The following is a 16,352-nucleotide window of genomic DNA, read 5'->3' as shown; positions in this document are numbered from 1 at the left end:
AGGGGAAGCTGGTGAATCCATCTCACAGATCAAGGCAAAACAGAGGAAGAAGAAACACCGAGGCAGAAAAAAACACCTTCAGTACTTGAAGGTTGTGTTATTTATTCCAACAGCTTATATAGTTTTATCAAACCATCTTTAACACAAAACATGTCTCCTAAAAGAGAGAATGGTGTGAGATCCTACCAGAGATCATCTCAGCTAACAGCTTGCAAAGTTAAGCCTGAATTTCAACAGTCAAACCAGCAAATTGTTTCTCCCCTCCCCTTAACAACATCTTAAAATGCTGACACCCAAATGAAAAGGTGCCTGTGGCTGGTGCTGCTGGGTCTCCAGGTGGGGCTCATCCCCACAGAGCTGTGCTTTGGTCCTTTCCTGATGCTAAGCAGCAGCAGCACAGGTGAGTGGTGTTGACATGAGGGCAGTGGGACTGGTCAGGTCCCTTCCCCACTGCCCACCCTGACGAGGGGCCATGTGGGCAGTCCAGAGGCCAGGTCAGATCTAAGATGCAGATGAAGGTGAGGCTTAGAAAAACCAATTAACTGAACTTCTAATCTATGGAAACAGAATAAATAATAGTCTAAATTTGCAAAGGAGGAAGGTACCTTGGACAGGAGAGTCTGATGTGTCTATTATTACTGAAACTGTTTTCCCCCTAAGGGAAAATCGCAGCTAAGGCATCTTGAGAATGGCTCATGTCACTACAACCACGGCAGTGTTGCTCTAAATCATTAGGGATGGGGGCAGAAGTCTTTTGGAGGTGCCAGTCCTTGCACAGCATCTTGTGGCTCTCTACAGAAACGCGGTTGCAGCAGAGGCATCTGACGGACAACTTGCTGTTCCAGGTTGGCTTTTGTCCACAGATTCAATAGCAAATTCTTGTCTGATGTTCACAGCAAGGCCTTCCTCCTGCCCATCCCACCCCCTGTTCGCTCTCATGGGGAGGGGCTGCTTTCTTGCCCCTTTGGTCTTGCTCCAGGGTCATTGTCAGAAGAGGAGGCATCTCTTTGGCTTTCTGCGAAAGGGAGGATTGGGAAGAAAGCAAAGTTACAAACCCTGCCGAGGACACAAGCCACCAGTAACTGCTACAGCTGATTTCATTCTCACTGCCACCTGAAGACCTACTGCTCCCCTGCTGTGGCCAGGCACTTCCCAGCCTGTGCCAGGAGCTGGGCTCGCCAGTGTCTGTGGCAGCTCACCTGCTCCCTGCACGGCGAGGTCGCCAAGCTCCTCGGTCAGCTTGCGCATGCTGATGGTGGTGGCATCTCGCTGGATGTCGTGGACAGCGTTCCTCCGGCCCGCCCGGTCGCAGGAGATGAAGTCGGTGTAGGTGCTGGACTCTACCTCCATTGCATCTCTATTCGCCTGCAAAACGCTGTGGAGAAAACACAGCTGTGAGGACGAGGATGCTCGGCAAGGCTCGAGTCACGGCTCCCTCCAGGTGAGGCCACTCCGTGGGGTTAAATTACAGCACGAAAAACAGTCCCTGCAACTCTGCTCTGGTTCCTCTATCAGCAGCCACTGAGATCTCAGATATCAACCCCCTCGTGTGGGGAGACCCAACGTGCTGGGTGGCCCAGTGTGCCAAGGATCCATCCCAGCTGCCTTACTGGCCCTTGTTCTACCTTCCCACTGCAAATCGAGGCAGACGAGGCGTTTGTCTCTCCTTTGCAGTTTCCACCCTTCTCCTTTAGGCGCACAAGGTCGCTTGCAGCAGCTTTTCCCTTCAAAAAAAGCACTACAGAGAAAGACCTCCTTCCTCCTCAAAATGCTACAGGGAGCTTTGAACAGAAGCCAAGTTTGGCTCACTGCAGGGGGGAAGGGGTGCTGATCCAACCTGAATTTGTAATGGGAAACGATGGAACCCCTGGGAATAGCTGGAGAAACAGAGGAGTATTTTACAGGTACGGGGCTTTGGAGCAGTACTGGCCTCCTCTGGTTGTCGGATGTCACTGAAGAAGTGTTGGGCTGGACTGCTGAGAGATAAGCACTTTAACATGTGAAAAACAGCCTTTCTGTGAGACACTTGGATCCCTTTACTCCAGACTTGTGCCTGTGCCAAGGGCACAGCACAAAGAAAGGCTCGGAGCGGCCACTTGTCACACGCGAGCTCCGCTGCGAGCCAGCTCCAAGCTCAGACTGATGAATCCTTAAGTTGCTGGTTTTTCCCTTCAGCCCAGGGTTTCCCTTGCCAGCGTTTGCACAGCACACAGAGTGCAGGGGCCGGAGCACCTCGGGGTGTCCTGTCTCCTGGGCACAGAGCTGGCGAGCACACACCGCCTCGGCACGGGAAACCCGCAGCTCTCAGTTCCTGCTCCTGTAGACTCTGTTTGGCACTTAGTTTGGTTTTCTGTGTGGAAGTTAGAGATTAATTGTTGCTTATCTGTGATTCTGCTCACTGTAAAACACGCCTCTAGCTCTGCTGATGCTGTCAGTGCTCGGAGCAGGTCCCGATTAGAAACGCTCATGTGCAGTGAAAACAAAGTCATGCACATTTAATGCACATTCACTTGCTTTTGTGCCTTGGGGTTAATGACCCAGAGAAGTTTGCTCAGCTTCCTGTACAAATCCTGCTTAATATTGATTTTCCTACCGGGGAATTCTGCTGCAGACCACCAGACTGGACAGGAATCGCGCTCCTCTGCCTAATCCCCAATGTTACAGCACTAGGAAGGAGATGCAGCAGATGGGATGAAAGTGGTTAAATTCCCCCCATTCCTGAGCTGAGCAGGGTGCAGTAACCGCAAACCTGCAGAAAACCAGTACATCTTGGTAGCCCCAGGGACTCCTCTCTTGGTGCTGATGCCAGATCAGGGAGTGCTGGCACCGGCTCACTGGTGGGATGTGGGGCTCAGCCTACCCAGACCTCCCAGGAGATCCTGCTTCCCCAAATCTGGCAAATTCTTGCAAACATCCATCTCCTCCAAGGGCTTGGCATCCATCTAGCCCCTATTAAATGAGCACTGGGAAAAGCTGCATCCTTTGTCCCAGCAAGAGATCCCAGCTGTTTTTCCTCATCTCCCCTCCTTCTGTCTCTGGCGTGCTGTTCCTGGGATAAGGCACATGCTCTGGATGCAACAGGCTGGATGAGCTCAACGAGCCTTTTCCCCAGGACAGGCTGAGCATCCATCATTCCCAGACAAGTCCTTACAGCTCATCAGAGCTCAAGAGGCTGCTGACCTTCTGCAGCTGCCGGAGATGTCATACGGACTTGGGAGGCTTCTCCAGGAGCAATCCACACAAGGCTCAGTTCATCTCCAATCTGTGAGGCCAGTCCAGAGCTGAGATGCTCCAGAGTCCTCCTGCCCTTGTACTGAGGGCTGGACCACCTGGTTTCTAGGATGGAGTGCCCAAAGTGGGGAGAGGAGACAGCCCCTGGGATGCAGCATTTTCCCAGTGTTCCTTGATGTAGCTGCCAACAGTAGTGGCAGTGCTGTGCCAAGCCACTAAGTGCCACATCACACGGAAAAGGATGGGATCCTGACTAAAAACAGAAGGCACCAAGAGCGCAGGTCCGGGCGGCCGGGAGATGGCGCGTGTGATTTATTTATTTCCATGGCTGGGAGGGTTCCTGCCTTCGGCTCTCCATGCAAGGAGCTGGAGACGGGCGGATTTATGAACAAAGCTTTCCAAATTGTGCAATTCCTTTGGGATTTTCAAGGTGGGCGACTCTTGAAAGCCTTGCAGGCAGAGCCCTCCACACTAGCAGAGATACTTCAGCCTCTTTCTCCGGGAAGCTGTTGGACTGAGAGGGTGATGGGAGCAGTTGCCTCAATTTTTGATAGAAAAACCTGATTTTTCAACGAGCACTTCCACATTTCCAGGCATGGGCAAAACAGTTCCACGGGGTTTTTACTCAGTAAGAGCTTGTAGCATCTGCCAGGGACAACAAAGGAACCACCTTCCCTCTTGCCCAGGTAATTCAACCTGAAACTGCGTTACCATGGACAGTCACTTAAGGGTGGCAGGGGGTGCAAAGGGGTGTGAAAAGGGGGGTGCATCACCTACCTTTGGTTTTTCATACTCCTGTGGGCTGACGGGATGATGGGCCTGCTCTTGCCAGGAATAATCCCACGGCACACACATACAATGCACAAAGGTTTCCAGGGTGCTTCAAAGAGGTGATTCAGCTTGTCCCCAAGGGCACTTTCCTGCCCTCCCTTTTCCTCCCTGCTGCTGATGGTAACAGAAACAGTCCCTGTGCCCTCAGCACAGCGTGCCAGCCCACAGGGATGGGGCAGGGAAGCTGGGACCTGCTGCCCACTGCATATTCCTCAAAAGCTTTCCTGTGCTGCTTGGAGGGAGGCTGTGTCCCCTCTGCCACTGAGACGTGGTGCTGCCTGTCCCAGAGCAGCTGGCCACAAGTGAGGAAGCCCCTCACAAGCTGCCCCTGACACCAGGCGTGCCCCAAGAGCCACCTCTGCTCCCATCCACCCAAAGCAACCTGGTTCTGCCAAACCTGCAGTTTGGCCTGGACTTATTTTTTTGTAGTGTCTTGTGAGGACTAAAAAACGTGGAGCTCTAACAGTCTTGGCTTTGTTGGCATGGACTCAACTTCCAGGGCAGTTTTGCTGTCGGACTGCAACTGGGCTCACCAGCATTTTCCAGGGAAGTCACTCAGCAGCTGACAGAGCAGCTGGCTCTGCTCTGGGGGCTGCAACTAAACCAGCTCTACTCATTCCGGGACTGAGTTGTATCCATGTAAAATGTGGATGCTAAGAAATTGAAGGGTTAAATGTTTCTTCTGCCTTTTGGTAGAATAAACTGGGACATTTCTTTTGGGTCAGCTCTATGTCCTATTCAGTCCCACTGACAAGCCTGCATTTAAATCCCTCTTGCCTGCTTCGCAGCACAGATCCCAGGACTACGGCAAACAGTTACTGCAAATAATGTAAGAGTGGCAGAGAAATGACCTGGAAACTCCTGGCAGGTTACCCTGAGCACAGGGCCCTGTGTCTGCAGGGCCAACACAAACCCTGCGACCCGAGCCAGTGGCCAGGGCTGATCCCCGGGATTGGATGGATGCTGCAGTCACACTCAGCGCTGACTCCACTTTCAAGGAGACCCTTCACACAATATGGCATCTCTCCCTTGTCTGGGTTAAACTTTTTATGGCTGGAAAGGGCTGTTTCTGGACGGTGGCTATCTGCAGGCTGGGCTGATCTCAGCCGCTGCCCCCCACGGCTGCTTTGTGCCTCCTCTCTGCTGGCAGGAGCCCAGCACAGCCCCAGCTCCGGGTGCTGCAGCCCAGCTGTGGCCCCTCGCTGCCCACTGCAGTTGGGACACAGAGCTGTAGTTTTTGGTTGGAGTTGGCTCCCTCATCCCACAGCCCAGCCCAGGACACGCTCTCCCACCCGCATGGTGTCACACCAGTGGACATAACACTCTCCTGGCCATGAAGCCAAATGAAACCTATGTTTCCAGGGTGAAATTCCAAATTTCTGCTGAGGAACGGGGATGTGACCCCATCTGCTCATGCATCACATCCCACCCCACTTCTCTGCCCTTTCTTGCCACCCTGCAGGGACCAAGGCATGGAGTGGTGCGGTGGCCTCAGAGCTCTGGGCATTGTGCAGTGCCCCTTACCCTTCCATTCCAGGGTACAGGGACTATTATTAGACCTCTCCTGCTGGGGCCAGATCCATAACAACAGCAAAACATACTCAACAGCCCTGCTGGGCTTTTAAAATATTTACAGAGTGAGATGGTTTACTGAAGAGGGGGGCCTGGTAGAGCACAGAGACGGGAGCACCGGGATTTCTGTGCTCCCTGTGGGTTTGCTGTGAGGTTTCCTGCTGGGAGAGTCGGATCCAGTGAGGAGAAAAAAATATCCCGCAGGGCTGAAGCCAGCACTTGAGGTCAGGGGGTTTCCACCATTTGTCTGACAACCTCCAGTTGGAATTTCAGCAGATTTTCCACTGGGATCTTGTCTGGGAACATGCGTGAGGGGCTGTACATCAAAGAAGAAGGGCTCTGTAATGGTGTTATTGGGGTATTTTTAGACCTGTGATCGTGCCTAAAGGCCTCATTATGTCTCCTGACCCCTCACTAGAACTTAGATCCACAGCCAGAAGCTGAACTGAAGATGCAGCTTAGGATGAAGATGCTGCTTTTGGGAGCCCAGTATGGCAGTGGCTGCACAAGCACCAAGTGTTGGTAAGGCTGGTGACAGGGTGTGTGCCAGACACATCTGCTGGGCCTGTGTTCTCCAAAATGTGGTGGGGGTGGGTCTTACTGGCCACAATTGATGTGCTCCAAACTGCTGAGCCCCGAGTTTCCTGGCTGGGTGAGAAACAGGCAGGAGCAAGGATGGAAGTGTGTGTCCATCTCACGTGCTGAGCGGCTTCTTTCCAGGAAAGAATAGCGTGGAAAAGCCTCACCACACTTCAGTGATGAAGAGATGTCAAACTGGGCATGGCACATTGGTATTTTTGGAAGGCTTTTGCTGTGGTGTTTCTTGTAATAACTCTGTACCCTCTGGCTCTTACGCTAAGTACAATAAATTCAGCCAGGGCAGACATCCCAGCTGCTCCAGCCACTGCAACGGTTTTGCAGGAACAGAGCTTCTAGCATTCCCCAGGACTTGGTGGAAAACTGTAATTCCTATAGGAGGAGAGTAGATACAGCTGAGGCTCAGTGTCCACAAATAGATCCCTTCTTTTGCTTTTGGTTTTACAGTGTAAAGATCACTTCATGCCTGTAGAACTGCTAACGAGTGGCTTAGCCCCAGGTTTAAGATTAGGCTTAGACTGACTCCTCTTTGACTTCACAAACCTTGCATTTAGCTCTACCAAGCTCTCCAAACTCCTTCCTCTCCTGCCCCACCTCCAAAAGACACGTCCCCAGGGCCCCCCAGTGCAGTGTCCCTGCTGTCCCAAGGCACCTCCTGCTGCCCCACACCCTCACAGCCACTGCCCAGCTTCCTGCTGATGTAAGAAACGCTCCAGACAGATTTCAAAATCACAGCTGACCCTTGGCATAGGGGTAGGGTGAGTCCTTGTGTGCGCTGCCATGGTCCCCAGGGGAGAGGGGAAGGCTGGGGGAGGTGGGAGGGCGTTGCTCAGCTGCCAGGATGGATGTGTGGGAGATGGCAGGACAGAGCCGCCCGTCCTCCATCCGCTTGTCCCTCTGCCGGGGGACAGCCCAGTGCCCAGCTCTGGCCACACACTGCTGCCAGCCTGGAGCAGGCAGCACCCCTCTGCCAGTCCCCACGGGACATGGGTGCCGAGCATCTGCTCCAAAAATCCTCCACCACGGGAAGAATCGCGGTTTGCCTTGGCAACCGGGATCTGATGGAGCCCTCTGCTCCTCCCTTCCCCTAAGCACCAAGCCTTGATGCAGCTTAAGCCTCTTCTGCAGCTTCTCAATAAGTTGATTAATGAAAATAATTGGTCTCTCTGTGCATCTGGACACAGTTGCCGTGACAGCAGTTGTATTTTTGTTTTGTTACCAGGTCGAGCTTGTTTTTCACATCCCCCAGCTTCAAGATGCTCACAAATCAGGGGCCACTCTGTTTCTCCCCCACCTCCAAAAGACACGTGTCCCTCTGAGGGATGGGTGGCAGAGGGGATGAGGCACATTCAGCCCTGGCAGGCCTTAGAAGGTGGCAGGCTGGCAACTTTCTTGCTGCCTGTTTTTCACCCCCTCAAGCCAGGCTCACACAATGCTCTGACTTCTGCAGAGCAACAAGCAGAGAATCAGATCCCTCGTGTTTACCCAGAACGGCCCTGAGCACTGACAGGTCCCTCTGTTCCCTGCAGGGGCCCTTTCCAAGCTGTAAGGAGTCTGAGGCTACGAGTCCCTTCTCCATTACTTTTATTTTCTCAGAACTTCTTCGCTGCCTTTAGATGTCAACGTATTTTTACACGAACAAAAACAGCAACTGAGTGGAAGATCTGCTAATGCCTGAACCTGCAAAGCAGACAACCCACAGACCAGGGACTTTAAACCCTCCAGCTGCAGAAGCCCCACAGCTGCTGTGGCAGGCTGTGTTCCGTGTATTCTCCTTGCTTGTGATGTTCAGACACCTTATCACACCTGGGCCATGGGGTGAATTCCTTTGCAATGGGGATCCCCTTCAGACTCCGCTTTCCTGCCTTCCTCCAGATTGTTCAGGAAGAAAAGCCCCCAGGGCACTGACCTCTGAGTCAACATCACCTTCTAAAACTCCACTTGAATTCCTGGTCCAGGGATGCTCAACCCCAGCACACACCCCTCCAACACTTTGCAGGCTTCCCTGGGCAAGGAGAAGTCAAATAAGCACATAGGACATGCAGCTGGGGCTATTTTCCAGCACATATAAGAAGAAGGTGAAGCCACAGCAGGTCTTGATGCTGTAGCTCTGTTTCTGGGTTGAAGAAGGCCTCTCTACAGGACAGAGGTAAGCAAGGACGAGTCCTTATTTTTATGCCTAGCAGGAAAAAGAGCTATTTAGTCCAGTTCTTCTTTGTGATCTGAGGAGTTGAGCTCTGCTGCTGTGAGAAAGCAGTGCTTGTGTGGCTGGGAAGAGAAGCACAGCTTGGCAGAGGTGTTGTGAGGGCTGTAACTGTGCAGTTTTTGGTTGAGGGGGCTCTGCTTAGCACAGGGAGTGTGAAGCTGAGAGCCACCTGCCTTGGCTGAGACTTGCACAGTCCCACAGGAATTGGCATCCAGCACCCAAAGAGTCCTCCTGACTCAGTGCAGTGTAAAAGGCTGAGTGAAAACCTGTGAAGCCTCCTGAGGTGAGAGAGCCCTGGCAGCTCCCAGTGGTGCCTAAAAATAACTGGGGCACCTCTTAAGAGTGTCAGTGCAGAATGAGGCTGATTAGCAAAACCAGGCTTAGCTCTGCTCCCTGGAGCTGGCTGCCTGTCTGTCTGCTCCCCTGCAGGGAACAAAGCCACCAGTGGATCCCCATGCCAGGGAAGGGGCAGTGCTTGCCTGGGAAGGTGGCAGTGGGGCAGATCTGTCTTTGGGGGCTGTGAGAAGGGTTGGGTGGCTGGGATGGTGCTGTTGGTACTTGACATGCAGCAGGAAAGGGAAGTGTCAGAGTTCAGAACAGGCTGGCAGTCTGGGGTGGCTGAGCAAAGCCCTTTCAGGTGGCTCCATGGCTCCTGCAAACCGCTGGAATCAGGAGCCCCTTTGGCTGTTCTACCTTGCTGGGACTCCTACCAGGGCAGGGAAAGCTCTGCAGAAATCTTCACAGAAGATTTCTGTGATGGATGGAGAATTTCTGTAGAGCTGTGTCAGGTGACAGCAGCTTCTGATCCTTCCTGCAGGCAGGGTAAATCTCTCTGTGTAAGTCCCTAGGGATATGAGCTGAAGTGGTGCTCGAAATGTGCCTGCAACATTACACTGGGGATGCTCAGTGATCATTGCCATTTAGAGTCTCAGGAAAGGGAAATCTCCTAATGAAATGAATTGTCAACTGTTTTATGGTCCACCGAAATGCAGCCTCTGTGCAGGACACGGGGTGTGTCTCTGCACCAAAGAGTCCTGAGATCCTGTAGTGCAGATCTCAAACAATACAGCCCTGGCAGCTCCGTGCAGGAGCAAAGAAAGCAGTGACATGATCTGAGCACAGAGGAGACACAGGAGTGAAACCACAGAAAGGATCTGCTACTGATGCAGGAGCCACAAAAGGTTAAGCTTTGGGGATTCCCTGGATCTTGCTGGACTGACTCTACAATGCAAGGCAGAACTCCCTTACATGGTTACGGACAGGAAAACAGCATTCCCGTGCACGGCATGCGGGGGCAGCCTGGGAGCAGCATTTGCTCACCACGTCCCCACTGCTGGCAGGGAGAGGCTGTGCAGCACGGCTGGCACCGGGGCCTGCCTTGGAGTCAGTGCTGGAACATGGCTTGGTACAAGGACACGGCTGTGAAGCGTAAATAATACAGCAGGGAAGTCATTACAGCAGAATTGTTGATGTTTCTTTCCTCTTAGCAGCCTTCTAGCATCTAGTAATTCAGAATATAGAGGGAGGTCAAGTGACTCTATGATACAGGAAGGAAAAAACCCATTTTTGTTTGTAATATCTCCCTGTGAATAGAAACTTTATCAGTCCATAGTGTGAATGCCTACCTGATTCAGTTGACTTTCCTTCTGGACATGACTTCAAACAAGCTTCATGCGCAGCAGGGCAACAGCTTCTGGGGAGGAAAAGAAAAAAAAGATTAAGAAAACATTATCTGTTCTTATTCTGGGAAGCAAAAAGCTTAGCTGCTCTTTCCACTGTCTCTGACCAGGATGGCAGAGGGGTGCTGGGGGTTGGCAGGCTCAGGTGGAGCCTGGCTTGGCAAGCAGGGAGATGCCAACCAAAGGGCTGTGGGATGAAGTATAAGGAAAGCCCAGCTGGGGCTGCACAGAGAAGGGCTCTTTGGTTTTGCTTCCCCTTCCACTGCCCTCCCACGGCTGCTGGGGAGAACTGAGGCAACTCCTGTCTCCTGACCTGCACTGTGGTGACCCAGCAGCTGCCTCCAGGGTATAAATGGATATTGGTTTGCAGCTCTGCTGCCCTTTAAAGAAGTGAAACTTCCATACTGGCTTCTCCAAGGTGAAAGGGGAAGTTTGATCTGATAGTTCTGGTCGCCTCACTGGGTCTGTGTCCAGCTCCTTGTGTCTCTGCTGTTTGTGCACAGCTGAGCCTCCTCCTGTTGTCCCCAAGCACTGCTCAAAGACATTTCCTCTCTGGCCTCAACATCTGTGGGTGCCTTGCAATCCCTTGACCTGCAGAGCCCAGCCAACAAGACACTTGCTTATTTTAGCAGCTGTTTCAGCTTTCTGAGTTTTTTGGAACATTATGGACTTTTTTTTTCCCTTTGTCCCAGGGACAGATATTAGCAGAACAGGAATCAAGAGATGAACCATTTAACCATATAAGCAGTAGCTCATCTAGCAATTCATCTGTCTGGGCCATCTGGGTTGAGTACCACTGTGACTGGAACTATTTCTCATCCTTTTCCAAACTGGGACAGATCCACAGCCTTTCTCTTTGTTTTTTTGACCCACTTTCAAAACTTTGTAGTTGGAGCCGACTACTTGCTGGCTCTGGTCCTGCTTCAAGGACAGGGCACTTGCTGCTTCTGTGTGTCAGTTTGCCCATCTGTTAAATGGAGTTATTAATACTCCCTCCCCCTGTTAGATGCTTCAAATATCTTAAAGCACTTTCAGATCTGCAGATGACAGGCTTACAGGAGTGGAAAATGCTAATTATGATCATGACAGCAGCTAAACAAAGACACAGGGATTTAACAATACGCTTTTGTTGGTGTTTACCTCATTTATAGCAAAGTGCTTACTGGAAACACTGGACCGGAAAAGAAACAGCATTCCCACAACTCTGGGAATATGCATCGCCCTTCTGGGGCACCAAGCAGGCAAACAAAAGCAGGAAAAGGAAGAAAGCCAGCTTTGGAAACCCACAAGTCTTTATTTTCCTCCTTTGCCTTCCTGCCTTGCTCTGGCTCGCGTGTTACACAGCCCAAACAGTTAAACCTCCAGCACTTCAGGAGTGTTGCAAAATATCTCAATATACGTGGCCCTCTGCCAAGGGAGGCTTAAAGCAAACTGGAGCAACGATGCTCTAAAGTACAAGTTACCCCTGAGCAGCTTTGTTCCTGATGGGACAGGGTGGGAACCCCCCCATTTTCTCTCAAAAAAAGCTGATTTTGGAGACAAAAACTCTTTAGCAACTGGGTATTGGCTTTCCAATCCTGCAGTCCTGGCGCTTTCTCCCCACAGCCCCTACTTGGGCATCTGGAGTCTGCAAGTTTTTTGAGCCCCTTTGCTCCATCCACAAAGGCTTGTCCTCTTCTGGTTCACCTGCTCCTGCTGCTCCCTGGGCAATGGGCAGAGCTGGAAAGGCCAAACAACATCCCATACAGGGAGTTTGGAGATTTAATGGTGGTGAGGTGGGTCAGCCTATGCAGTGTAACTAAGGATGGGCTGAAGTGACTTGCTAAGGAGCACCACATTTCCTAATCTAGTCCTATAGCCCATCAAGGTACAAGGGTTATTTTGGGACCCCAGGGGAAATATTCATTGGATAGTTACATCCATATGCATCAGGAATTAATTACAAGGGCACCAGCACAGAATTATAGAATAATTTAGGTTGGAAAAGATCTTTAAGGTCATGAAGTCCAACCACTAATCTAACCCTGCCATGTCTGCAAGTGCCACATCCACGTCTCTTTAGCATCTCCAGGGATACTGACTCCACCCCTTCCCTGGGCAGACTGGTAAAGTGTTTGACAACCCTGCCAGTTAAGAAATTTTTCCTAATATCTGACCTAAACCTCCCCTAGTGCAACTTGAGGCCATTTCCTCTTGTCCTATCCAATGTAGATGATGCACATGTTTGAGGTTTAGATTTTCTCCGTGTTGACCAGCTGTTATCCAAAAGGAACAAACACATGAAACAACCTTGGTCCTCTCAGCACTGCTTCAAAATGAATGTGTGTTCCAAAAAAAAAAACAAAACCCAAACCATGCCCCAGAATGTTTTTTTTTGGCTGAATTCAGCATTATTCCACACAACAGCTGTTATGGTGCTGCTTTGATCCAGAGAGGAAATCCTTTCTGGTTTCAGGCAAGGTGATGGCAGCGGAGAGAAGGTTATTCTCGTGTCTCCTGGCTGCTGGGTAAACAACAGGCTGCATACATGGCTGATCAGAACAGGAGCCTGGTCCTCCCAGAGCAGCCAGACTGCCTCATTTAGTGCCCTGTCTGCAGCAGCAGCTGGCATCCTTGGCTTCAGAGGTACAAGAAAACCTCTAATTGTAATGGAATGTTTTTCATAAGTCACTAATGACTCTGAACCAGGAGGTGTTATAATCCTTAAAATGCAATATCCTCTTAATCATACCCAGGATTGTTTTCTTACCCAGATAACTACCTGGTACCCATTAAAATGCCTTCAGAGCTCTTTGCTCCACTGATATCTCATGGCAATGAGCACCACAGATTAATTACACTTGGTGGAAACAGTAATTCCAGTAAAGTTGATGACGCTCTGGTGGGGATATGTTTGGATTATTACATCACTGCAAGTATCAACAGAAATGGCATTTCGGCGCCCGCCGGGGACTTCCCGAGGCAGCAGCTTGTGACCAGCAACGTGCCTGCACGAGAGCTGCTGTGGAGGAGCTGTGCAAAGAGCACCCTGGCTGCACTGGGGAGTGCTTGGGAACTCACTGTGGAAAGCAGAAATGAGTGGAGTAAAGTACATATTCCTCCAGGCTCGAGGGCAGTGAGAGTTCTGAAGTGGGGCACAGGCAGTTCATAGTCCAACTGCTGCTCTTCCTGCTCGTGCTACAGGTACCAGCCAAGACCTGGAGCAGTGTCTCCACCTCCTCAACTGCCATCAAGAGGAACTTGGGACAAAGCCCGTGGAACACCTGAACCCTCCCTTCTCGCGGGCTGGTGCTGGCAAGCCTGGGGAGCAGCATCCCTTATGACTTGGCTTTTTCTAGTCATGAGCTAAAGACAACTAGAAACACTGGGCTTTTTTCCCCTCTCCAAAACAGGTGCTGTGATGGAAAACTTGTTTTCGGGATCAGCCCATGTAAACAGCTTTGGTGACACTAAGGAAACCCCTAGGAGTGTGGAGAAACAAATGGAATGTGAAGATGGGAGAGACCAGAACAGGTTGACACAGAGAGGCAAACAAAAAGCTGGGCTGAGGCTTCTGCTGTTCCTTATGGACTTGTAGATTCATCCCCGATTCTGCCCTAGACCTGTGTGAGCCCAGGAAAATCATCTGTGATCTGTAGAATAGTAATGATGCTGGTGTTTGGGTGCCCAGACAGGCTGGAGGCATTAATGCACAGCAGTATGCTGCAGGAACTGGCTCTGAAATGTGGGAGATCAGGAAATGTCAGCAACTTAGAAAATGTTTTCCATAGTTATTTTGGGTGGCAGTGTTGTATGCCTGTGAGTATTCCTCTGAGTGGGCTCAAAAGCAGATTTACTTTGGAACAAGAGGATAAAGGGAAAAAACAAAACTCCATCTTCTAGCTCACCCTGTGCCTGTACACGTCCTCAGAATTGTCCACCTGGGTACAGAAGATGCACAGCTATGAACATTCCTGGGTTTCATCTCTTCATGACCAAGCTGGAAGCCCAAGCACTGTAGTTAATGGTCTCCAGTTCTCTGAGGCATATGAGTTTGCACTATCTGGAAAGTGTCCCCAAAACTGATGGCATGGGGGACTCGCACATCCATGTAGAATTGCCTGAAGGACTCAATGCTCTGTTCTGTGCCCAAGGTATGTTAAGCACTACCTTATATCCATGTTGTAAATGGCCATTTGACCTATATCTGCACTATAAATGAACCCAGCCACAGAGGATCTCTTCATGCATCCTTCTTTCCCCCACACCATCCCTCAGGAGAGCTGGGAGGTGACAATTTCTCAGCTGGGTGCCCACACATTAGCACGGTGGCTCTTTCCAGCCACGAGTCTCCAAAGCCAAGCACTGCCCCCCAGCAACCAAGCCAGGCACGCCGAGAAAGCAGCCCTGAGCTTGAGGGGCTGCCACCATCTGAGGGGCTCTGCCACTTGGCCAAGCCATCCCCGCTTCCCAAGTCTCCCCTCACCCTCTCGCTGCTGCAGCTGCCTCTTGCTCACTGACCCCAGCATGTCCTGCTTTGAGTCACCAGCCCATCCACCCAGGGCATTGCCTCTGGGTTCACAGCTATACTTGGCTCTTGTTCTGCAGAACCATTTACCCCTTCCAAGCAAAGGGAAATTTCCCAAAGACGCTTTTGGGGCCAAGGCATTACATGCATGTGAAAGCCCCCCCACCGCGGCTCGCTACCAGCTGCTTGGGGGAATCCAGAGAGGAGAGAAATGCACACAGCTCCGAGGTGGAGGAATTTGCAAAGCCTCCTGAGAATACCACCACACAGCACTTCTTTTTTTATCCCCAGTCTTCGCCTTTTAAAACATTTGCTTGGAAAGCTGGATGCCAGCGAGTCTCCGAGCCCGCTTCTGCTGCCACGCTTCTGCAAAGCTTGTCGCCCGTGCCCGCAGCTCGGAGGGGAGCCCCGGGCAGCTCCTACGGCTCCTGACAGCCCGAAGGATGGATTCCCACCGCAGACGGCACGCCGGGTGCCTGTCCCACCGCCCGGCATCCATTCCCGTGCGAGCGCAGAGCCACCCCGACGCTCTAAGGGATTCCCTCCGGCGAATCGCTCAGAATGAACGGACGCATGCTAGAAATGAGGCCAGAAATCCCCACGGGCGTCACTGATCCACTGGTCCTTTGTGATTTCTAACCACCGAGCCTGCTCTCCCCGCTACCGCTCCGCGCCGATCCGCGTTATTCTCCAGGCGAAAGAGCAGCCGCCTCCCTGCCATCAGCCTGCACGCGGCTTCTCCCAACAGCGGAGGGAAAAAACACCGGGATGCAGCTGTTTTTTTTAGCCCACGGTTTGCCGGCAGCAAAACCCTCGGTGTTCGCAGCCGGCTGGGTAAAAAGTTAAGCGTTCTCTCTTTCCGCAAACCCCCGCTCCGCGGCGCGGCCGTGGCAGGAGCGCAGCCCCCTCGCCGCACCCCGGGCAGGTGTCCCGGCCACCCACCTCGCCAGCCCCTCGCACAGCCCCACTTACAGCGGCTCCCGCTGCTCCTCGGATCCCGAGCCCCGCGCTCCCGCCGCCCGGGAAGGGCTCCCGGCTGGATAACACCCTCCTGCCCGCGCTGGCGAGCAGCCAAAGCCGGCCCGGGGGAGCCGCGAACCGGTTTCAGACTCGCAGTTTCCTTCTGCTGGGAGCTGCTAAATGAAGTTGCACTTGTGGGGCCAAGGGGCGTGTTCTCCTCTCCTCGAGTCAGTCCCTGCCCGCTGTAATCCAATGCTCTGCCCGATGATGTCAAGCAGCTCCCGCTCGGCTCCTACCTTACAGTCGGCAGGAGGGATCCGTTTCCTTTTCACAGGGATCTTTGTTTAGCTTCGGCTTGTAACCCCATCCCCCGGCAGCTGCGTGTGCCCGAGCATCCTCCCTTCAGTGCTCAGCGCTGTGGCTTTTGCTGCCGGGCGCTCCCTCATGCTTGCCTGCTGTTGCCCCCAGGTCTCTCCGGCACATTGTTTGGATGCATGTCCCAGATGGATCCCGCCGTTTATCCTCTCCAGCAGGGCCTGGCCAAAGATGCCATCGCACCCTGTGCAGCCTGAGCTATCATACCAAGTGTAGCACCGGGAAAATGCCTCCCGTGAAAAATACAGCTTTGTGTGGTTTTGGAAGGCTTTTTGCTCCACTGGCTCCCACGGGGTAAAATCCAAGACTAATTCAGCTTGTGTGCCCCTGGGTGCCAGCCTTATTTGGGTGTGAAGTCCAGAGCTGCTGACAGCACCTGGATTTAAGAGGGGAA

General features: G+C 52.2%; 1 protein-coding gene across 2 annotated transcripts; it reads right to left on the bottom strand.

Annotated features, from left to right (window-relative positions):
- Positions 1-59: 59 nt before the first annotated feature.
- On the bottom strand, positions 60-15,816 carry PKIG (cAMP-dependent protein kinase inhibitor gamma). 2 transcript variants are annotated; one of them, XM_027693920.1, is made up of 4 exons: positions 15,596-15,816; positions 10,063-10,130; positions 1,200-1,375; positions 60-1,015 (listed from the first exon to the last, which is right to left on the bottom strand). In XM_027693920.1, the coding sequence occupies exons 3-4, from the start codon at positions 1,348-1,350 to the stop codon at positions 936-938; spliced, it is 231 nt and encodes a 76-aa protein (XP_027549721.1). In that variant the 5' UTR covers positions 1,351-1,375; positions 10,063-10,130; positions 15,596-15,816; the 3' UTR covers positions 60-935. The 2 variants fall into 2 exon arrangements, with proteins under 2 accessions (XP_027549721.1, XP_027549722.1); XM_027693921.1 differs by having other exon boundaries at positions 15,599-15,816.
- Between the last annotated feature and the right edge of the window lie 536 nt (positions 15,817-16,352).

Source organism: Neopelma chrysocephalum, unplaced genomic scaffold, assembly GCF_003984885.1.
Source record: "Neopelma chrysocephalum unplaced genomic scaffold, ASM398488v2 Primary Assembly neopelma1_94, whole genome shotgun sequence".
NCBI lineage: Eukaryota > Metazoa > Chordata > Aves > Passeriformes > Pipridae > Neopelma > Neopelma chrysocephalum.
The sequence above is the reverse complement of the archived record's forward strand: the minus strand, read 5'-3'. Positions and strand labels throughout refer to the sequence as shown.

Excerpts from the sequence above, each read along its gene's own strand:
- PKIG (XM_027693920.1), bottom strand. The coding sequence starts at position 1,350 with ATGGAGGTAGAGTCCAGCACCTACACCGACTTCATCTCCTGCGACCGG. Across the intron at positions 1,016-1,199 it reads CCTCGCCGTGCAGGGAGCAG|AAAGCCAAAGAGATGCCTCC; the intron begins GTGAGCTGCCAC and ends TCCCTTTCGCAG.